We start from the raw sequence: 24,617 nt of genomic DNA, 5'->3' as shown, positions 1-24,617 counted from the left end.
GAGGGGGGATGACAGATGAAGACAGGGAAAGAGTGGGACAGCATGAGGACAGAGTGTCAAAGAGACGGGGGGGTGGGGGGTGGGGGGTGGGGGGGGGGCACAGGGAGTGGATGACAGGCTAGATGAAAAGAACAAGAGGAATAATCCAATTAAAGACAGAGGAGACACGAGTAAAGATGGTAAGAAAGAAGTGGAGGGAAGAGAGCTGAGGTCTGAGACAAACAGTGAAAGAAAGCCTTAAGAGGCACAGACTGTAGACAATATTGAACCGGTTGTGAACTGCCTCTGGCTTCACACCCTCATTTTCAAGTGGAGTCGGCTAATCACACAGTGATCCTTGCGGTAATGACAGGGTTCTATGATATGTGCCTATCTTGGGCTGAGGCCACAGTTTCCTGCTGTACGTGTCACTGCATCCCTGTTGCCTGACCAGAGGAGATGCTCATATAGAGTGGGAGTGGGTACACATTTTCACATGGCGGGAAGAAAACTACAATAACACACTCAGCTAGACGTGTTGTCCAAAAATACTGGTGTGAAAATAGACTTGCGGTGAGGAAAAGTCATAAGTACAGAACGTAAATTATACTCATTGTGTTACTTAAAAAACTAGGCACATGGTAAGGGATGGTTGCAAAGTATAACTCAGTCTTCTGTAATAACAGTAATGATGAGGCTGTGCTCGCGAAGTCTCGAAAAAAGATGTCTGATAGATAAAGAAACAACCCCCAGGAGTAGCCAAGCACAAAGTGTTTGGAAGTGATAACAAAGGTGAATGATCCCAAACAGTCCATTGTAAACTGCAGCTGAACACGTGCACGTGGTTTTCCCTTTGTGAAGGTGAAGACCAACAGATGCGAGTAACTGCCTCTCAAAGCCCTGTGGTGGAGGCAATTTATCCAATTTGTTCGCTTCCAGTGGGTCTTCACTGTAACACAAAATTACTGCCTCCAATTCAGACAAGCTCACTTACTCTTACTGCAAAGAAAGTGGTTTAGATGATCCGGCTAGACTTGTGGATTGTTTACAACCTGTCTGAGTATGTGACTGATTGAGTTTCTTTATCCATCAGACTTTGTAGTGATGCTGCCGTGCTCCTAAATCTTAGCAATCTCAGCAATCTTGGTGAGTCCACTGTCAAAATATCAGAGCCAATTGGCCAAAAGTAGGAAAATATGATCAAAGCTGTAATAACCCAAATGTGTTCTAGTTTCGATTCTGTCTGGTTTTGCAGAGATGTCTTGTTGGTGGCCCTCTTGTCTCTGTCTGTAACTGCTCATACTAACACCTCTGTATGTATTCTGTCTGTTGTAGGAAATGTAAAAGGCATCACTTCCTGTGTGCCTTAGGATTTTTCTAATGACAGAACCAACCAGAGATTTTAAACCTTTTATCAGTTGGGTACAGGTTGCATCACTCTTGTCTGATGTCAGTTTCAAATAGAGAGCAGGATCCTCTTTATATCACTTCTTCGAAGTGAAAGTGAACTGCCCTGAAAGCTGTTGCACCGACGGGAGTAATAGCAAGTTTCCAGTTGCGGCTTTGCATCGATGCACCGTCCTCCTCAACTGTTTTCTAAGCAGACAGAGAAATGGCTTGTCTCAGATGAGCTGTGGCCGGTAATTACTGGCTGAGCTAAGCCAAGCCAAGCCGTGGAGTGGGCTGGGCCTGGGCCACGCTTGGCTTGCTAATGCACAGATTGCTTGTTGGAGGCTGTGAAATAATGGTTGTATGTCTGCTAAAACTCCCAGAATGCAGGTGGAGAGGAGGAGAGGGGACGGCAACTTCACACCATGCTCTCGCAGGAACTAGCCCCTCCCCTGGAGGAGGTGATTGCTGGAGGAGGGCAGAGGGAGACTGGAGGGGGGTGGGGTGGGGGGGTGGGAGGATGATCTAAGTGTACCTATCCCCGGTAGAGGGAATATGAAAAGGACTTCAGCCTGAGAGAGCAGTATCCCTGTGCCGTCATCATTATGCCTCTCTCATCCTCCTTCTACTCCTGTTATCTCACAGAGAGGAGGGATGCCATATGGTTGCAAGAAGCTTCTATCTGAAATGTTTTCTCTTAGCTCAGAGTTACAGGGTGGGAGGGATGGGGGATGGCCCAGAATTCACCTACGTCGATACACTGCTTTGTGCTGTGCGGAACAGAAAGCTGGACTGTTTGCACACAGAGCCTTTATGGGTTTGTGTTCATAAATCCTTCAGTTGCCTCAACAAACAAGAACGCCCCCTGTTTCCATTTTCCCCTCTGAAGAAAAAAAAAAAAAGAATAAGGAGGGAGAAAGTCGAAGAAGACTGGAGCACAATGGGGGTGGGGTGGGATGCTGACAAAGTCGATTATGAAGTGCTCCCAAGTTATCGCCTCTTTGGTATCGGCTCTCTTTGGTAATTAAGAGCGTTTTGCTTTTTTGCTCCTCAGAAGTTGGGCCAGATTGGGTAGAACACTATGAATTAATTGCGTCTGACAATGGAGATGAGGGGCCAAATGTGGCATGAAGTTAGACTGACTGGTTTGTGAGGCAGCGTGGAGTCCTGAGGTCCTTGAAGGCAGCTGAGGGTGTTGAGGATGCGGTGGCAAAATCTGCAGTGCTCCGGAGACAGTAGATTGGGTTTAATCAGATGTGGCTCTATCTCTGATCCTATATCTGTATGTAGATCTGAAACAAGTGATAGTGTCGCGGGAGAGAGACACAGAGAGAGAGAGAGAGAGATAGCAGCACCGGGCGCTGGGGACAATCTTCTCTCTTTTTATTCACTCCAGCTGTGACTGTGCTGTTTTTTTAAGGCCATTTCATGGTAGGGGACCATGAAATAACAGCTAAGTGCAGCTTCTTCCCAGCGACAGAGCTGCTTCCTTGCAGCCACTTTTCAACTCATGAGCACGCACGTTAGCATTCACACCATTTCCCCCTGCCTCCCTAAAATACGGCCATAATAGTGCAGAGAGATCAAATGAGAAAACAAGATAGTAGCTCGGCAGGATGCACAGCTCATCATGGGGGCGCTGAAAGACAGACTCGGATGGATTTGCTCTCTGTTGAGTGCAGCCCCGATGTGAGAGAATCTCTAAAATGAAGCTGCAATCATGAAGAGCAGGTCTGGACCAATGCCTGGCCTGGAGATGTTGATTTGGATTCTGGCCCCACACCAAGTGGGAGGACTTGATTGCTTTCGATTAGGGAATGGGGGAAGCTTATGCCAGGCCATTAAACACTGAACATTAAACCTGGTTCTTCAAGTTGCTTTTTAGGCCACAGAGACCTGGTGTCCTAGTATTGCTCCTCTCTCCTCCTCCCTGCAACTCGTGTAGCTCAACTCGGAGCTTGATCATCCTGCTGTTGGGTAGCTCCAGAGGGCTAGAAGCAGATGTGAAGCTCCGATTCTTCGGGGAGCTTCATGTGCCTCCTTGCTCATCTGCTAACAGGAACAACTAAAGGAAATAGATTCCTGCTGTTTTTTTTTTAATAATCTTTACTTTCTAGTGGCTCTCCCTGTTGAGTCAAAGGCCTCAACACATTATTATTATTTCCAAAGAAAAAGGAATACACTGTGAAAACAGGGGATGACAGATCCGTCACGGGGGAGGGAGAAAGATGCAAGGAAAAGGAGAAGCATCGGAGTAAGTTTTTGCTCAGATAGAGCCGTTGAAAACTTTTGGGACTGTCATTTTTCCCCTCCATTGGGCCCCTGTAATGGCTGCCGTTTTGAATTTAGTCAGCAGGCACCGAGATGGCCAGAGATGCTCACTCTGATCTGCCTCTCACACAGTAGGGGAGATAGGATAAGGGCTTCAGGATAAGACGCAGTGACACAGTGCAGTGCCACAGCCCTGCTCTCCTTTAGGACACTGCTGGCTCCAATGACCGCCCGCCATTATATCCTGGTATGACTAAAATCCTCATTTGTGAGAGTGATTGTAAGCAATTAGTGCTCTTATTCAACATCTGTCCATGAATGAACATGATAGTGCAGGAGTCTTGAGATTAATGGCGCTGTTACAGTGCAGATGAGATCTGACAGATGTGGAGGTTTTCGATGCTCTTTGAATTCTGGACAATTGATGAAACATTAAAAGGACTTGAGAGGGGAGAGCCATGGGGCTGATTGTTTTATGCTCTCTGGTCAAGAGCTCTGAAGCACTTTAAGACCCTTTGAGGCACTGATATGCAATAAAATCACCAAGATTAGGGACCAGTGACTGTATATAAAGCTGGATGACAACGTACTTTACTAAAATGAAACCAAATTATCCCAGATACAGACGCTGCCATATTGGTGATTTGGAACCATACACCCTCCCCACCCGACCACAAGTTAGTCATAGCTGTCAATCATGATGTGAATCTCCTGTTTTATAAAATTTGCCTGATACAATACCAAAAATGTATGTCATGTGTTCTTTGATTTTTCTTTTTTTTTCCATCCTTATATGCAGTCACTGTTAGAGACCAAAACCCCATATTGGTACCACAGCCGGGACCATTAGTATACATCTATTACAAGAGGAATGATCCAGGCTGTTTACCGCACACACACAGCTGTAACTCATTCCACTGTTCACACACCATTCACCCAGAATAGTAAACATTCATTACATTACATTACATGACAACAAAAAACATTTTCCATTTCCTGAGTGGTGAAAACAATAAACGTTAAAGGGACCTTTCTTCAAGCGTATTTGGTTTAAATGATCCAGAGCAGCTGCGTCGTTTTTGAATTTGGTGTTCAGTTATTTTGCTGTTTTAACCCTCTGAGTTTTGCATTACATGGAGGTGGAAACAAGCAGGAAAAGTTGCCACTTGGATTTTTTTTTTCTTTTTAGTAGAGGTTAGAATTTATTTAGCTTTTTATTTAGTTTTTGTCCCGAGCGATCGCCGCAACCTGTCCAAGTTCTTCCAAATACTGACATCCAGGTCCAATTGCATTCAAACGTTAAACATCATTTATAACAAGGTTATAACTGAGGGCTCTCTGAATTTGTCACCAGCAGGGCAAAGCTGGCAGATGCACCCAATTGTCTCCGTTGACGTCCAGCGGTGGAGAAGGGGAGTGATGAGAGCAGCCCTCAGCAGTTAGTGGGGGGTGGAGGGTGGGGTGGAGTTTGATTTGCTGCTAGGTGGTTAGATTCTGCTTAGAAGGTTCTTCGCTTTAAGCTCTAGCTGCTTCCTTATCAAAGCAACAAACAGCTTTAACCCTTTGAGCTCGGAAATGTCCGCTAATCCCCCTCATTATCTAGACTAGTACGTCCCTTATGTTGTCTCAGAAATGTTTTTCCAAAATCACTTTGCCTCTTCAGTCCATGACGTGTGTATGACTTCTTTTTTTTTTTTTTTCTCAAAGGAATCCAATCAAATTAACAGACAAGCGACCCTGCATATTCTTCTGAACACGTGCCCTTATCAAAGCCCTCACTTGGGTTTTTATGGACATTATTTGTTTATTTCATCCTCCTACTTTCTCCCAGCGCGCTCATCTAAACGACTGCACGCAGACTCGTTTCAATCTATAGAAGAAAGAGAATAATGCAGTCAGTTTCGAGCTCATTCTCTTCAGAGTTTCATCGCATGCACAAATTATTTCATAAGTGGGCAAGTCATTTTTTATTGATCCGGTTTTTCATTCAACTTTCATCTCTCTAGCCTTTTTAATTCTGATTTGTGTCCTGACTACCCCGAGCAGAAGAGTGCTCCTCGACGTACCAGAGGAAAGCAGAGCAGTCGGTTCATGGCAGCTGCACATGAATGCATGATTGTTTTGTTTCCATCAAATAAACATGTGCTTAATTTATCTTGTTTGTCTGTCACATGAATACTTCATTTGGGCTCTCGGAGATCAATTTTATCGTCTGAATTTGTTCGGTATTCGTTCACAATAATGATTCAGGGGAACCTCTGAAGCTAACTGGCTAATCTTTGAGGCTCTTAATTTCATCATACATTTAATACATCTCTTATGTAAACAAAACCTCACTGTAAAATCTCTGATGATCGGCATCAAACACATTCCTTTGTATAGATTCACATCCTTATATTTCTGGTTTTATTCTGCTAAGTGGTGCCATCTTTCTTGATCATAAACCACAAATAAATGTCTGTGATGCTCTTGCCGCAACACAGAAACTATTTTAAGCTTCAGTTCCACTTAGCTGTCATTCTTATTTACTTTACTTCTCTCTCTCTCTCTCTTTTTTTTTTTTTTTTTTTTTTTTTCAAGAATCAACCACCTTCAGCAGCACAAACACACGGCACATGACAAAGACAAAGGGGTTGGGACATTTGGCACTCAAAGGGTTAAAGAGTCATCACTTTGACGGGACCACATTTGACCTCTGCGGCACTAGTTATGCACAGTGTTGGGCAGGAAAATTGTGCCCGCATGGTGCATGAATGAAGCGTGAATGCAGACTGATTACTGAACAAACACTTCCACAGTCCCTTTAACTTTTAGTGACTTTCATGGGGATTCTTTTTTTTCTTCTACTGAAAAAATCCAGTAATAAAGTCAGATGTTTTTTTTCCCTTTTTTTTTTTTTTTTTTTTTTTTACTGTCATCAGTGGTTAAATATAATCAATACAAGTTCACATTCAGCCAACAAAAGACACAGGAAAGCAAATGGAATCAATAGGCTATTTACATGTGGTCAGGTTATTAGGGGGTTATGTCGGGTTATTTGGGGGTTAATTCTCTGAAGAGATGCAGCCCCAGTTTAAGGTGCTTTGGATATGGTCCCCTGGGTATCTACACACCAATGCTAGAGAATAGCTGGTATCACTGAACACTGTGCTGTAAAATTTATTTAATGCCAATATAGCACAGTGCATAGCTTCAACTGGCGAGTTTATAAAAGTGTAGAAAATAACATATATTTCCAGGTTGATTTTCAGATACCAGCTGAGAATAATTGAAAAGAATGAGTTCTAATATATCAGCCAATCATCATTAGGCATGTTGAATCTGCAGTGGATTATAGGGGACCTACAGTTCTGTTAGAGAGCCAAATTACATTCACCCTTGTTATGTGGCACTGCACCTCCTCCAGAGTGGAGGTTAACGGTAGGTTAGGCGGTTAGATCATTAGTGGAGTTAATGGATTTTATTACCTTTGTCGAGTAGCCACTCGTCAACTACCCGACCGAGTCGGTATGGGATTCTTTGTCTAGCAATAGCCAGGCGCTCATTATCAAAGTTCCCTTTAAGAAATTTGGAGAAGACAAATTAAGAGAAGTTACAAAGAAATCTGGAAGTTGAAAGGTTAGAGGTTAGAAGGGCAACATGGCAAATGTTTAGCAAGTTATGTACTTTAAAATCAGCTTTAGTTAGGACAGGAAGAACTTGAGGATGTGTTTTTGGGCTGGTTTGTTTGGTTAGACAAGTTAACAGTATTCTAGTTACCTTGAGTTTAAATGATTTTTAAATGCACTAACAAGTTAAACAGATTTATGAATTATTTAGATATAGTGTGATTACATTTGTAGAAGTTCTAACTTAGGATAGACATCTGCAAAGTCAATACACTTTAGAAATTCATTAGCAGTAATGAAGCAAATTAGGCTAGAATCACACACAGAACCAGCAAAGTCACTGAACAACATAATTACTACACTGTAAATAAATGGAACAGAAAAAGAAACATCAGTGTCAGCAGTACAGCATTGTTATTTTGACATGAAATAATCATACAGTACAGTACTGAAACACATTGTCATGGTTGTTTCAAGGAGGACATATTTTAGTTCCCATTGCACACAAAGAGTCAGCGATTAGCAAATCACTGCCTCCCAAATCCAACCACATTCTGCCCGTGGAGCATCACTTCACTTTGAATCTGACTTTTCTAATTCACCTAAAGTGAAGAAGACTCTGTTTTTCTCGGACTACCCCCCCCCCACCCCCCCGCTTATGTATTAATTGAGCACTTCTCAGTGGCACTTGGCAATTAGCGTCACTTCATCAGCGTGTCAAAGCTGTTCCATCGCCGCTGTGCAAACTTATTATCCCTCGCTTCACTTTTCGTCAACCTCGGGGTCTCGCTGCGCACATCTCCAGCACTGCCAAAAGAGATGGAGCTGGAATCAGGGGACATGAGGGGCTGATGGTGGCCAGGGTGGGGGTTTGATGAGGTCTAATGTGGCGGCAATGTCAAAGGCTTAATTAGGAGTTATTGTCTTTATTATTCTGGGCTAAAAATCAGACAGCTATTCTGGCACAGTGATTCCAAAAAAATGGGGTCAGGGAATCCCCAGGCATCCTTGAGGAGGAGTGGTGGGGGTGGGGGGTACTACTAGTATAATTTACAGGAAAATATATAATTTACAACATCTATAAGTGAGATATTGAATCAAATAAGTGGTACTTGCTACATACAAAGTGATACAATTCAACTGTAAGGGTGTGTTCACATCACGGAGCTGAAGTCGTCATATGCCATCAAGTGTTCTTAATTACCCCCTTCTACCACAAGCACTGTAGCAATCAGAAAAATCAATCTACTCATGAGACCAGGTTCCCACTGTTTTGTGATCCAACGTGAGCCAAGCACACGCCTGTGGGAAAGCAGACATTTCTGTAATGAACTGCAGCTGTGATTTGACCCTAAAATCACCAGCGAACATTGTCTTAGCAGTCGCAGCCCGACTTTGGGTCCGTTTTAGTGGTTTTGTGACATGAAATGTTGACGGGCTCGACAATTTGCTGCAGAAATCATCTGCAGAGAGACAAGTTAGCTGAGAGAGCAAATGGGGGAGAGTTCTGAAGTGAAATCCTGCATCCTAACTAGTAAACTTTGATTTTGCCCCCCCCCCCATGCTTTTGTGCTTGCTGCAGTGATCTAAAATAGACCACCTCTCCTTTCTGCAGTACCTACTTCCACTCCCCAGGGGTCTCTCTACCCACGCCTGCCTGCGCAATAATGGCTCACACAGGCTGAGGAGGTGTGTGTGTGTGTGTGTGTGTGTGCATACTGTACATGGACATGCACAGATGTTTGTGCATGGGGAAGGCAGCCACAGTGATAATGAAATGGAGAAAGAAAAGCAGAGAGAAGGAAGAAGGCAGGGATGAATGATGGATGGGAGATGGATAAAGAAGCATACAGAGGGCCGGCAGGTTGAACATGGGAGAGTACGTGGTTGCAATGTAACATATGACTCACTGTCATTCATATGATGCATTTGCAGCTCTCTGTTCATCTGGGCGAGAGAGGACTCAGAAGACTACATATAGGAAATTAAGCAGTTAATTTATTCGTGGATGTTTGGATAATATATAATTGCCAGTAATGCTGTTTTTTAATACCTACAATAATGCCTCAATTAGCCCTATATGGGGTTCTAAAAATCTAAAGTTAAAGCCATTATTGTTATTATAATAATTATTTTTTTTTAATTTTCCTGTTGTTTTTTTCTGACTGGTACCCCCACGTCAGAGGCAGACTCACATTTTCACAGTAATCGCAGCAGACGGCTCTAAATGAGGGGCAAACTGAATTGCAGCATTTAAATGTGACTAATTACATGCATACGCTCACATTGCACTTAAGATTAGTTCGATGCCACTCGGCCGCCTGGTAAAGGCAGTGCGGCAAATTACAGTGCAGCACATATATACACAATTTCAGAGATGGCAGGGGCAGCACTCACTGAATTAGTGAAGGAGAGACAGGTAGCACAAAGGGGAGAGGGAGTGATGGAGAAAAAAACAAACAAAAAAAAACTGGGAGGGGTGTGGTGGTGGTGGTGAGGCTGTTGAGAAAAGACGATCAAAATAACGGCGGAGGGAGAGGGAAATAGTGGGAGGCAGTGGTCCTCAGTGAGATGAATCAATCCTGTGTGTCTATGCTCTCCTCCTACTGCTGCATCTGCCATCTCGTCCACAAATCCCGTCTAAATCTCCTCCCTTTCCCAACCCTCCACTCTGAATCACACAGGCAGCCACTTCCACTGACTTAATCCTATGAAGGATCCATTTTATCATCCAATTAATGGCCGGTAATGAGAATGAACTGGAGAGAAGCTGTTCTCCCTCTAGTGGCAGCAGTCAGATGCTGCACTCAAGAGGCTGCTAAAATGGTTTCACCCTCCTTTTTTCCTTAGTGCCTCCTCCGTGGAGTCTCTCCTTCCTGTGTTGCTGCTATCGCTCTTTCGTTAAAAATCCCTTCTCCCTGTCTTACTCACTTATTCATTCTTTCCCTCTAACCACTCTTCCTCTCTGCTTGTCCTTCCCTTGTTCTCAAACAATCATTCATCCATGCTTCATTCTGTCCTTTCTCTTACTCTTCTGCCAAAATCCATTTTCCATTATTTCTTTTTTAGCCTTTACTCATTCCTCCCTCCATCTACTATGTCCTATTTTCCCCCCTTTCCTTCTTCCACAATTTTCCCTTTTATTTGTCCATTTCCCTGCAGTTTCTTCCTTCGCTCTTTTCCCTTTCAACCAAAATTTTATTTCTGTTCTTTGTTGTCTATTCTTCCCTCCTCCTTCCCTCTTCCCACATTCCTCTCACTCCTTCCCTTAATTCCCTCCTTTTGTTTTGTACACCGTCGCTCCATTTTATCCCTCCATCCTTCACTGCATGATAACACTGAGTTTGGTGCGAGGAGATTAAATGCAGTACATTGTAACGCAGGCTTTGCCATCCATTACTTCACATATACACAGAGTCTGACTAAGTGCTTAGTGGGGAAAATAATAAATGCTAAGAGCGAAGTGTGCGTGTGTGTGTGTGTACAGTATGCAAATGTGTGTGAGTTCTTCTACACTTTGCAAACAGGGCTGACTGACAACATCCTCGCGAACAATAAAAACTAACTGAGGAACCAACAGACAATGGTTCTGTGTGTCTATTCCAAACAAAAAGACAGACACGGTAAAGAAAACTGGGTGGGGGTGGGGGGTGGAGAACAAAATGTGATTGTGAGTCTCAGTTGAACAGAAATATATGTAGAGATACAAGAAAAAAATAATACTATGAAGTTCAGTTGGACAGGTTTTTTTCCTTTTTTTTTTTATCGTCTACACCACAGTGTCAGAAAATGGAAAGTCCTCCGTGTCCTGCTTGTTTGTTTGCTTCTGTTTGCACTGGGATCCTCGGAGAAATAAGTCATTCTGAGTGAACCAGTGAAACTTTTCCCTCCTCGCTCTTCTCCCCACCATCTGAAGTCTGCTCTGCATGAGAATGGGGGGAGGGGGCGAGGGGGGCAGATTAAACAGCTGGGCCTTTCTCTTCTCCCTCACTGCCATTATCACACTCGCTCCACTCCTGGAACAATTCCCTTTGCCTGATATGAAAGACGGTGAAACAACGCTATCGTACCTGGCGCTCAAGGAAATCTGATATACAAGAGAGAGGAAAATAAACCAGTAAATCAAACAATGCTTTTTCTAAGCTGTGGAGGAATTCATTTTTTCTTTAATAACCTTCTATGATTTATAGACACCAGCGGCTACGGTTGGTTTACTTAAAGACTAATGTTCCTTTAAAGGTACACTCCTCTGATTTTACATGTCAAAATCCACTTATCAATCATGTGGATAAATGCTCAGCCTGTTGTGTGGTTGTGTAATTTCTTCTGCTGCTGTGCGGAAGCTTGGTCAAGTCTGAGAGAATAATGTCATAAGGGTTATCTCAGTATGGGCTTGAGAGAAAAAATCTATAAGGCAAAGTCTGCGTTACACTAATAGAGACTGAAGCTGGAAAGTCTTGGGTTCTTGCTAGATGTGTGTTTGGTTTCATTATGGGAAATGGAGGCTATATAGTATTTTGAGGGCTTGTTCAATATTAATGACAAAAATTAAGGATGTCTCAGCATATTCTGCATTAGTTCGGACCACAAGCACCTCCGACTCTATGTAAGTGATATGCGACTGTTTCATGCTTCTGTAGTATTCTAATTATGATCAATTGCAAATAAACATCATATCCCATTTACAACAACCTGAGCAGACTCTTATCCTTCCTATGAGAAACTTATTTTCATTCATTCCTGGATTGTAATGCATTTAAAAATAGGACATAATAAGCTATAACTAGCATTATCCCTTTCAGTGTTTTTTTAATTTTCTATTTTACAGCAGTTGCAAGCCAATTATTTGGGGTCCCAAGCCTTCATTAAATGACTTTCTAAGGCTTGTGTTTTTTTCAAATAGTATACTGTAAGGTGACAATATGAGTAACTGTGCTAATGATCTTTTACAGCTGTGATTCTTATTGTTATTCACAAGTCTTACTGTATAATTGGTGGACATATGGAGAAAAAGCTTGTGTATTCTAATTATAGTGCAAATAAAGCTCATCTTTAATGAGCTACAACTATGCACTCAAGTTGGGGTCAAAAAGATTTTGAGCCTTTGAAAATGATGTTTCTAAATAATTCCAAAGTTTATGGTTTGTAAATCAAAACTGTAAAACTGAAATGAGGTTACAAGTAGGAATTTGGACCAGAATGTGATTGATCAAAGACTGTCCAGCAAAACCATTTGGGTCGCAGAGGAGCCCCCACACCTTCCAGGACCTGTGGTGGAGATGAAGGTAACAGAACCACCTGCCCTCTGATTGGACCATGCTTTGTGATTAGACTGAGATTATCCAATCAGACGCAGGCGTAAAGGCAGGGTCAAAACTTGTACTTTAAATTTATCATCACACACAAAGTGGGAATTTAAAGCGGTGAGTTTTAGACACATTTTGTTTGCTTTATATCAATACACACATGTTCACTAAAGCACTTCACACTAGCCATTTACGTGACCTCACCACTCATTTGTTCACAGATTTTATTCACAATTTTTTCTGTTACAAACACAAATCCTTTCAACTGCAAACTCTGGAATTCTTTGTGAACATCACTTTATCAGATCACAATCTTTTTGACCCTGATTTGAACCCGTACATGACCTATCAGACTGTGTGTGTGGACCCGTCAGAGACTGGTCCACCCTTACGTTAACCCACCCAACAAGCCTGCGGCTCTGGGCCCCCTGAGGCTCAGACTGTCCACCATGAAACACTCTCTCCACTCTGGAGGCCAGAAACCTGTCTTTCCTCCTCTTGCGCCTTGTGTATGGCGCCTGGAGCACTGGCTGGACTAACAGCCATGATGGGCCCTGTCCGGGGCAGGTATCACAGCTGCTGTGCTAGGAGCAGGGCAAGGACACACTGATTGACTGGCACCTCTGGGAGACACAAAGCGAAGGTGGAGGATGGGCGGGAGACCTGTGAGGCATGCTGGGAGTGCAGACTGTCTCTTTCTATGTCTGTCTGGGGGAGTGTTTATAATCCAACATATGAATCAGACACTGCACTGTCTCGCCCTCCGTCTCCTTTCCGTATCAGGGCATATATGTGACTACATGCGAGTGTGTGTGTGTGTGTGTGTGTGCGTGTGTGTGGAGACGCTCCAAGGTGCCAACTGTATATCATGTAGCTCTGCAGGCAGCCAGATGCCCTTGTACAGGACACCCACATCGGAAATCCATCCACAAGAATGGAGATTACATTGGAGACAATTGGCCACTGGCCATCCTGCTCTGCCTCCCTCTCACAGAAACCTCTCTCTGTCAGGCTAGCCTCATTCTGTTTTTCATTAGGTAACTTTAGATGGATTGCTCTCATATCCGCTGGGTGTTTTTTGAGAGCAGACAGGGAGAGGAAACCACTGTCCCGTGTACTGTAACCCTATGCGACTGAATGCATCACTGCAAAAGTCTTTTTTGTCCGTTTTGATAGAATAAGAAAGATTTCTGCGCTAAAATTGAGAAAAACTACACAACTAAAAAAAACGAAATAATTTTAGTGTCATTAAAAGCAGCTCACAAAGGGATAAAATCAACATAATATGACAACATTTTTTGCAGCATATGTTTTTTTTCCCTCTCCCAGCGCTTCTAAGCGGAGCAGAGATTGCGAACAAGTTGGTTCTTCGTATTAAGCACCCAAAAAAAAAAAAAAAAGTCCCTACCCACCACTTTCCTTTGTTCAATGTAAATACATCAGCCGCTGCTCATGCCGGTGTGCATTTGAAACAGATGATATCTCACTGTTTTAACTACTCATCTCTCTGACTCATCTTTCATCTTGTGCAGCAGGTATCAGTCCAGCAGCTCAGTTTCATTCCTTCCCCTCTCTCTTCGACGGGATTCCTCACCACAGGATCCTCGCCACCTTTCATCTTGGCCATGGTGGATTTGTGCAAGGGTGGCCGCCGGAGTGAGCCAGAGAAAGCACCCGCCCCACTCATGTGGAAATCAAAGTTGTCACTACTCTAATTACCCAAAGCAATCTTTTCTCTCTCCTGCTCTGCACTGCTTAGCTGTGTCGCCCTCTTTCTCTCTCTCCTCATCATTACTTTCTTCACTGTTTCTCTGTTCTCTCTCTCTCTCTCTCTCTTCATCATCCCATAGCCACAGGCCAATTATTGGAGATACCTTCCAACTGTGCAAGATCCAATCACAGGGAGCCGCAGAGCAACAGAGGCCCAGTAAGAACTCACAGAATGAGGTGGAGCTGTCATCAGCGACAAGCAACTAAGCTGGCTGACTTCACTTAATGCTTTCTGAATTTCTCTGCTGTACTTCCTGAATCCAAGATATGGCATATGTCAGTCAGGCATCATTTCAGATCATAATTTTCTTAAGTAAAAAACAGCAAGGCCTGCATTTAAAAATGAGCTAAAACAGAGTTTTTACAGTCAGTTACCTAATGCAGTCTAACACCTTCAATGAATCTCATCTTCATGAAGGTTCAACAAAGTGCAAAACTGATACAATTAGCTGATGTTAAAGCACAGAAGAATAATCTGCAACTGACAACTGAGTTATTGTTTATGTTAACAGTACCGCCTGGTGCTCCTGCAAGAGTGCAAACAGTAATTACCTTAAGTGCCATTAAAGGTCCCATATTATACAAAGTGAGATGTCCATGTATTTTTAGATTATAGAGCAGGTCTAGGTTCTATATTAATACTGTGAAAGTATCAAAGCCTCAGTCCACAGAGAAATACACACAGCCTGTATTCAGAAACTGAGTCTTAAAACCAGCCGTCAGGACTTTCATAACTTTGTGATGTCACAACAAAGCAGGCCTCAACCATACCCCAAGCCTGGCTCACCTGCACCCACCATCCCGCCTTACAGGATTTGGTTTCTCAGGTCATAAGAAGAGGCTCAGAGCCTCTCTTCTGATTGGCTCACTGACCTGTTGTTTGAGCTCTAGAGAGAAGCCTGAAAGAGGAGATGTAAAACTACACTGAGATGGTTTTTGGTTTTTAAAACCAAAAATATATCCTGTCAATAACACTTCAAATTAAACACTTGAAAAGTGTAAAATATGGGACCTTTAATAACAAAACACACTACAAACTAACCAATAAATGTACTTAACTTAGAGTATATGGAGGTGCTTCTCGCAAACAATGTAACAGTAAACATGGACATGGGGCCACACTCATTTATCATCTGTTTAGTGGACCATGAAAGTCACGCAGGGCTGCTTTGGTTCTCCTTATATGGAGGCCTGAGCTTGTGAGAGAAACCTGGTCCACGCTCAGCTAAAGTCCATCTGCCTCCAGTCATTTGTCTGATTGTGTTGTCTTGCAGAGTGCAACCCTCTCCTGTCATAATCCTGTTGCTCTCCCCTACTTTTAGTGTTTTAACTAGCTCAGCTGAGTGCTTTCATATTGTTTTTGCCAAGGGGCAGATGAAGGCAGATCTTCTGGGCAGCCTCGACCTCTCCTCCTCACAAAGTCTCTTTATTTCCCTCGCTTATTCACGGTTGGTTCTCTCTCTCCCTGAGCGTGGAGGTCTCAAAGACAAAGATGGACATGTTGAAACAGTGGGGACATAAAGGCAATGATTAAAAAAGGGGTAGGAGGAAGGAGAAGGCACAGTCAAGAGCTTTGTTGACCCCTTTTCTTAGACCATTTATTCAAGGAACATCTTAACCCCTCGAATAGAGCTGTTAGAGCCGGAGCTGTCTTTGCTGGCACAAACAGTCTCTCTCTTTCTCTGTGAATTCGAGTCTCTCTGCTTCCCTTTTCTCTCAGTCTAATGGTCAGCCCTTACACTGAATGGATCCTCTAAATGCCTCACAGAATGAAAACAGGGAATGACAACAGCACTCTCTTTGTACTCTCTCTTTCGCTGTCTTTGATTTATGATCTGTATTAAGTGGCGTGTTGGTCGACTCAAAAGGAACATTGTCATGTCTGGGTGCATTTCCAGTAGTGAGTAATTTGTGTGTTTCTTATGAAATTATTTCTGCGTGTGATGTGTGTGTGCGCGCTTGCATGTGAGGACCATGCACGTGCCGTATCATGCTGTACAGGCTGTATGTAATCTTCCCTGCTGTGATGCAATCCAATCCAATTTATGAAGCGCTTATTTTTCAGTAAAATGCAAAGCCCCATCCATCGCAGCAGTGACAGCAGTTAGCTTCCGGCGTTCATACTGGGTCTCGCCTCTTTTTTTCCCCACCCGTACTCTTCTTTGCTTTCTCTCTCTCTTTCCATTCTTCTTCTCTTTTAGACCTTCATTTTTCAGCAACGCATCCACAGCACAAGTTGTAGAGTACTACAGCTTTCAGTCTCCTTGATCTCCCCTGCCATCAACTCTTAATCCTTGCATTACCACACCCCCAAGGACCACATCCTATTTCTAATTTTGCTCAACTGCAGCCCTGTCAGAAACTAAAGCAATGTGCCAGTTTTATAGTAGATTTACCATCTGTAAATACTGGCAAGTGAGAAGGAAGCGGTACGTGTGAAAGAGAGACGGCACACCGCGTGCTCTCATTGGTCATACTGACACAGTTATGAGACAGCAAAATATGGTAATCACAGCCAATGGGCTGCGATGTCGACACTATAACTATGGCTGTAAAATGCTAAATGATTATCCAAAGCTCAGGGAGCACTGCAACCAAGTCCAAATGCCAAGTGTGGTATAAACCCAAGGACATGGATGGATTTTTCCAGAAGCCCCTTATTACTGTAATGTCATAATTTACTGCAGTGAATTATCATGATCACAAAAAGAGTGTTGGTGTGTGGTGATTTGCAAACAGACAAATGTAAATGCACAGCGCATGCATATACATATAGGCCAATAAAAGTAGACATATGTATAGATCTGCACATAAATAGTCAAACAAAATATGTAAAGACACACACCGAGACAAAGCATACTCAGGCCTACACGCCTCATCTCTCTTCACCACTCGAACATGTTCTCCCTTGAAGCTCTTTCTCTCTCCTACTCAGATTTTTTTGGAAGCAGCAGCTGCTGAAGGGTGGCCTGCTCCTTATAAGAGGGGGATTAATACTGTAGCAGGCTCCCACTCACTAAATCTGACCTCCCCCCTTGAGTGTCTGAGCGCCATGATCGCTTAGAGAGCTGGAGAAGTGGGAGAGAACAGCCCATGAAACATTAACATGGAGACAAATAGGGTATGAATAATAATAATGGGTTTATTAAGATACAAATACTGATCATTTTGAATTGATGTAACTAGTAAGTGACTGTTTGACCCACTAATCCTTTATGGATTGAACAAGATAGTTCCTGGAAAATTATATCAGCAATGAATACTGGGAGCCAAGGATGTCACCTGAAAAATAATCTAATGAATTAGCACTTAGGTCCGATTTGTATAAAGTAAGACCATCTTTTTTGATTATACAGCAGGTCTAGGTTCTTTATTAAAACTGTGAAAGTATCAAAGCCTCAGTCCACAGAGAAATGCACACAGCCTGTATTCAGAAACTGAGCCTTAAAACCAGGAGTCAGGACTTATGTAACTTTGTGATGTCACAAGTATACAGTCACTGCTCTCAGCCACGTCCCAAGCCCCGCCCACCTGGATCCATCATCCAACCTTGCACTATTTGTTTAACTGAAATCTGCTATATTTTAATTTGATCACTCAGAAAACCATCAGCTGACTGATGTGTTGTTACTAAAGCTCCAGAGAGAAGCCTTTGAAAGTGTAAAATATGGGACCTTTAATGCTTTAGATGCTTTCAAATTAATCAATCAAGACTATGTCATTTTTGAAAGAAGGAATGAGAGATTTTTCCTTTTGCAGATGAATAGTTGAATAAAATGCAGCATTATTCAATTCACTACACTCTCTGAGGTTTTGTCACTTAGCTTACAGTCGCTAATGTTAGTTATTTTTAAGGCAAAGCCGTACAGTTTTCAATCCAAAATTGAAACTGATGAAGCAGCTACTGTACTAGCAGTGTGTTTCAGCCTTCAGCCAATCGGAAACGAATATTCTTCAGGGTAATGGTGTAAATTTGAGGAAAAAAAAACAAAACATTGCAGGCTAAACATTAAGCTGAACCAGGTCTGCTGTCTTTGTCACAACAGATGACCAGTAAATAGGGAATTGGGTGTGAAATGGTACAATTAAAGCCCGTATGGCTCTGCTGCTGACATCTGCCTGTTTGTCTGTGGCCAGGTTCAGGTGCTCATTGTGACACAGGGATGTTTTTATTGAGACTGTCTGCCATTTTGGGAACGTGGGAGGTGGAGTGGGCCAATAAGTGTTGCTGCAGGACCCACCGGGCACACCTGACACACTGGATTAGCTGGCCGGACGCTCCTCTGACACTTTTTGTCTGCTCTCCGTCCATCAAATGCATACACACACGCACACACAACAAAAGCGTGACACACACACACACATGCGATGCACTATGCAATAAACAGATGTGCGCACTGTCTCACACAGAATCAGATTCAGATGAAAACACCCACAGACACACACTCCCTGGGGACTACAAACATCACTTCGTGGGACATCAGGAGACGCGTTGCTTTGCCGTTCATTGTGCCTGACCAGTGACGGCCATGTTTGCTGTCAACATCCTGTCTCTCCAAATCCATCACCTTGCTTTGGCCTTCTGTTTATACACATGCTGCTGGCAGGCCTGGTCCTTAATGGAAAGCAATTCAAACACATCCAAATCCGACAAATCTTTTGGACTGAGGCCCTAATTACAGTGTGCAGAAACATGCGTGTGTGTGTGTATGAGAAAAAGATTACCCAGAGATAACCTGTCACAGTCTTTCTTGTGTGCGAGATGATAGATTCACAGTCTCTATTCTATCTCTGCCATCCTTGTCCTTCTCCTCTGGGACCCTATGGTCTTCAAGAGGATAAATCCCACATGGAACTGTATGCACAAGGCATTAGACAGGGTTCAAAACTGCAATAACGTCCCAAGGAGGCTGCCTGATGTGGGTCACAACACCCCTTTTGGAGAAGGCGATTTCAAAGGAAACTGCAGATTTGGCACCTGTAACAACTAACAGGAGAACAATGACAACCTGTGTTCAAGTGGGCAACAATCCTGTATAACATAAGCACCAAGAAAATGAAATGAATGTTCCCATATTGTGAGTATAGAGTGTTTTGTCCTGTTTAGAGAGTCAGATGGTGTCTAAATCTCTCTGGGTTACAGGAGCTTGTTTCAACACGGGAGCTCCCCCTTTTTTCTTTCCCCTTTCTACAAAATATAACATCACTCTGTCTTTTTTACACTCCTCCTGTATCCCTCACTCACTTTCTCCCCTATGTATTCCTCCACCCTTTTGTGCCTCAGCCTCATCCGAGGTTTTGCTTTCCTAATGCGTAACATCTCTGTTTTCCCCGGGATGCCGCCCCACCAGACGACAGTGACGACTGTAACCTTCAAAGCCGGTGCTGGAGCCATCAAAGCCGGTGCCCAAAAATAGTTTGAGTGTAAGTGGCTCACATAAATGAATCAAAGCAATTCTACAAACCAAGCAGCTAGCCCCCTCCTCTTCTTCATCCATTTCCTTTCCTTAGTCCCCATAGTCTCCTAAAACTTCAGAGGGGCTCCAGCTCCCTTGCAGACAAACACAAACCTCATCAAGTAAACTAACAAACAACAAAATAACACTCTTCAATTCTTGATCAGCAGAGCAAAAGGAAAGAAATGCTTGACGAAGACAACAACAACAACAACAAAGAGGGCGGAAGGGAGGAATAAAAAGAATACAATATGGGCTGTGCATTAATGTTTCTTGAGGAAGCAAAACATAGATTGGGATGATGACACTCACTTGCCAGTGTTAACAGGCTGCTCTGATGTTATCATCTAGGCGGTTAGCGCGATTGTTAGTGCAAGGCTCCCCATTTGAAGCCTGTGCTGTAGCGAAAAGGGCTGCATTTCCATCATAATAACAGCTGAAAAGAGTGAACTGTCACAGAGCACTTCCTCCTCCGGCTGTGACGCATGCCCCTCAGTCTGGCCTCGCTGTGCTGATGGATGAGCAAGAGAATACGCTTCTTCTCAATGCCAAACCGCAGCCTCAAAGTGTGGGATCACTGCTGTGACAGAGAATGTCACAGTCCCACTCCTCTATATGCCAACCGGAGTAAATATCATGGCCATATCAGCCAGTGCTCTCCCCGTTGTGTGAACAATGACGATACATAGACAGTGCTTTTAAACAATGGGGATGGAACACATTGACCTCTGTGGGGATGGAGATTTATAAGTCGGACAGCCTCAATGCAGAATGAATACACCACTGGTGTTTACAGATATATGAATGTACCAGAACCTCAAGGGTTTGAAGAAGTCCTATTTTAGTATTCAGGTTATTAATTGTCCATGTGATCAATAATACCTAACACTGGCAGGCAGCAGCCTGGTGTTTACCAAATGCAAAGTCATGATGGGAACAGAATATGTCCTCCTTTGAACAACCATGAACAAAGGGGAAACACAATAGAGAGAGAAATTAAGAGAGTGTTTCTGTATGACTAAAAATAGCCTTATTATTTGGGCTGAAATAGAATTCAGTGATTATGGTGAAACAACAAGCAGAGGAATTAGTGCACTCCCAGCAGTGACTCATCGGGTATTTGCCCTCATTTAAAGTCTGTATGTGTAATGACGTTGTGACTGTGTTTATCTTGGAGCCGAGGCATGACTTCTGAACACCTCCACACACTTTCCCCAGTGTGAAGTGTCCTCGCTCTCTACTCTACTCAAAACCCATGCTTACCACCCATACCTGACTGGCATATGCACATTGCGCTGGCCTCGATTCAATGCTGGCTTTCTAAGTGCCGGGAGCTACAGTAGCAGACTAACTGCAGAGAGCTGGGTGCTCTTAGATGGGAGATTGCTTGCTGGAGAAAGGCTGTTTGGCTCTTCCTGCTTTTTAGACCAGAACCTGACTTAATCACCTAGAATAATGCAGGCACGCTCTAAATATGAATGTCATGATAAATAAACCAGAGGCCTTACAGAATGTTCTATAAAAATCCCTTTCAGAGGCACATGGGAGGCTGAATTAATGAATATTATTTCTTTTTACAAAGCTCCTTCTTTCTCTCTCCACTGTGTTACCCAGTTTTTTATCTGAGAATTCAAACTGTGAAGGTTTTAATCAAACACTGATAGCCCCCTCCCGCCCGCCGTCCCCAGATTCAGACCCCTGCTCCTACCTGAGGGGAAACGTTCGATGACTGGCTGGTTGTCCACCTGTAGTGTGGCGTTGCCACCACTGCGTGTGAATCGCACCACATGGTATTTGCCGTCGCTCACCATAACCGCGCTCTCCTCGATGGTTATGTCATCCGTTCCCACGTTGAAGATCACGCCGATCTTTCCCCGTTCCTATAAGACAGGACAAAAGATAAAATTGTGAGGAGACTGCACAAAGTCAAAGACGAGGTTCTTGCAGACACTTTCAAAAACCTCATGATACTTGAATTTCCTTGAAAACTACTGCCTTCTTGAAGTGGGTGTAACTACAAAGTCAAACTGAGTCAACACAAGTTTCTGCTCTCTACCCATTCATTCAAATCACACTGCCTTTCTCTCCATAATGAACAGCTCACTGGTCAACATTTAAAATTGACCCCACACATGAATTGCTCTGTACATCCTGCTTCAGAAGGAAACACAAAACGTCAAGGAAGTTTGATACCAGTTTATTGATTCATGGGTCCAGTAACTCAGCAACGTTTTGATGAATTTGGTGCCTGCAGGATGAATTGTAACATCTTTGTCTATCCTGTAACTTTTCTCCGAGCAACCTCATCGATTCAATGCTTTCATTTGTCAAACCCTTCAACCTCTGCTAAAATGTTAGCAATGGCAACACATGAAACTAAGCATTGTCATTGTTAGCATGTTAGCATGCTGATGTTAGAATTGCACCAATGTGTCTCAGTGTGCATGTACTGTAGCACTGCGCCTACAGCCTTGCAGAGCTTGGGTATATATGGAATATGTGTTGTAGAAAAGTGGTCAACTACACACAAAAAAACATTGCGCCTCAGCCTCATCTGAGGTTTTGCTTTGCTAATGTGTAACATTTCTGTTTCCCCATTTCAGGAGCTATGTTAAACACTCTTTCCTGATGTTTAACCATTAATACCCAAAGACGCCCTCAGAGTAGCTGGCGTCTAAACGGCATTTCATAATGGGGAATTTATAAGAAAAAAATAGGTAATAATTATGTATGTGTGTGAATGCATTACACTGACGCAATCAAACTGTCGACTTAATTGTATTACATTGCAGTCATTAAGCCATATATCCACTCACGCTAATGCAGTGCCCATGATAAGGCTGCAGCTTTACTGGCAAAACTCAAAAGATATTTTCCCCGACTCACCGAGGCCCCCTCTGCTTGTGCTGTGAGCATCAGATCTCACACACATCGGCCTGGTAAAGAACCGAGTACTTGTTGAGGACTGAGGCACCTTCAGCATTCATCAACCTGGTGACCCCCTCCCCTCCCCCATCTATTAGTGTTGACAGCCGCCCACTGCTTCGAGTTTATTACAGTCAACCGCCTACTCTACTCTCATCTCCCGCCATCTCTCTCCTCTCCCTCTGTGGTTCCCGTCCTCAGTCCCAGGAAAAGGTCAAAGTCATTTACAGAGTTACAGTCTGCCAGAGAGGCATAGAACGAGGGAGAGAGAGAGAGAGAGAAGCAGACAGAGTCCATACAGTATACCAGACACCACCATTACAGACAAATTCTCTGTCTGGCAGTAAATCTTCTGTTGCAGTTTTGTTCTGCACACTGATAAGACCCTGTGTAAAAAAACGTATTTGCCAAATCAACAAAATCATTGATTCCATTATCTCATTAACTATGCGCATTCATTTTGCCACCTTCCATATGCCAAGATAGTCAGAGGTGAATGTGTGGGTTTTGCTCGCAGCACTTTTCCATTATTCATGGCTGATTAACTATTTAAAAAAGGAAAATAAAAATCCTCATGTTAACTTAAAATAGCAAGTTAATTGAGTAAATAAGTGCAGAGGTTGTGTTAATGAGCAGTATAATCAGTGCCACATCCCAACAACTCTTTGGTGCCGCATAAAGTGGGTACAGTATTTAGCCAAGGCCACAGTGCGGCTGGGCACTGATGGCAGCGATGATTAGGCTATTAATTGAGCATGCTCAAATAGTGGCGCAAGAGGAAGAGCTGCTGGCCGTGATTAAATGCTGTGGAGGCGGCTGAAGAGCCACAGCAAACAAGAAGAATCGGCGTGGAAGCCGGACAGGATACGGATACAGTCGAGCTCTCCACCACAGAGGCAGAAGAAGTTAGACCCCGGACGAGTTTCTGAGAGGGGAGCTTGATGGACTGCTCCACAGACGATCTCACTCTGCAAAGAGGCTCGAACGTCTCAAATGGCAAAGTGCTTCCAGCTTCTTGGGCACTTAATCAATTGATTCACGTTATGGACTGACCCTTGCAGTCTTTCCCTCCTGCTCACCCCATGCCCTGCCAAAATCCAATACTGATTCTAAGACATGAATATGAATGCTGTCAGAGAACAATTAGCACGTGAATTGAAGTTGAATCAAAGGTTTTGACTATTGATACCTTAGAGATACTGAGGGAAGAAAAACAAAATGGAGAGGGTGAGTGAAATGCTTTTGGATCGAGTGGAAATGCCAGGATCATCTCCATTACAGCCTACGCACTAGGAAGCTTAGAAGAATCATAACACCTTTGCCTGGAGAATTAATTCAATTTGCTGGGGCAAAGCAGAATGAATCCCTGCTATTATGACTGAAAAGCAGAAGGGCGAGTGAATTTGAGTGATATTTACAGAGAGATTAGCATTTGTGTTCCGCAACATTAGGGTTCTTCCTGGTGCTGAGGGAATGTATTGAGCCCATTAAAGTGGGAAGCCAGTGGGAACCAGAGCTTTTTTAAAAATGATTTTATTGTAGCGGTAATGACATTTTAATGGTCATTTCCCTTAAGCGAACATATCTCTGGAAACAGAAGGAAAAAAAAAAAAACTCAGACTGGGAGCAGTCAAGCCTGCAACATTGAAATGAAGGGGCTGGTAGGTAACTGACAATAAGCCGTGGCTGCTCTTTAAACACCACAGCTTCTAAACTACTGCTTAGCCGCCCTTAATCTGCTGCAGCTGTCGGCTAATGTCAGGAGTAAGAATGTTAGGCTTTCGCTCTTTTATCCAGAGGTTAGCTCATCTTACTTTTCTTGCTGTGGGTCAATCAGTGGTGTAGGTAGGTGGTCCACTGTAGACTAGAGGGAAAGCACTCGGCTTTATGATACATTTAATTTCAGCTTCAAG

General features: G+C 43.3%; 1 protein-coding gene across 8 annotated transcripts in view; it reads right to left on the bottom strand.

The window, feature by feature from the left end:
• The window catches only part of nrxn2b (neurexin 2b), a 692,879-nt gene that overhangs the window by 26,629 nt on the left and 641,633 nt on the right, over nucleotides 1–24,617 (bottom strand). For 6 of the 8 annotated variants that reach the window (XM_071478063.1, XM_071478058.1, XM_071478060.1 and 3 more), the window contains 2 exons: nucleotides 21,488–21,659; nucleotides 7,107–7,196 (listed from right to left, as the gene is read on the bottom strand). In XM_071478063.1, the coding sequence (XP_071334164.1) occupies nucleotides 7,107–7,196; nucleotides 21,488–21,659 (262 nt within the window). The remainder of the gene's footprint in view (nucleotides 1–7,106; nucleotides 7,197–21,487; nucleotides 21,660–24,617) is intronic. The other 2 variants (XM_071478062.1, XM_071478066.1) reach the window with 1 other exon arrangement.

The sequence above is a fragment of the Trachinotus anak genome, unplaced genomic scaffold (assembly GCF_046630095.1).
Source record: "Trachinotus anak isolate AG129_WGS33_773 ecotype Australia unplaced genomic scaffold, CSIRO_AGI_Tana_v1 ptg000005l, whole genome shotgun sequence".
Taxonomy (NCBI): Eukaryota; Metazoa; Chordata; class Actinopteri; order Carangiformes; family Carangidae; genus Trachinotus; species Trachinotus anak.
Note: the sequence above shows the minus strand (reverse complement) of the source record. Positions and strands in the feature narration are given on the sequence as shown.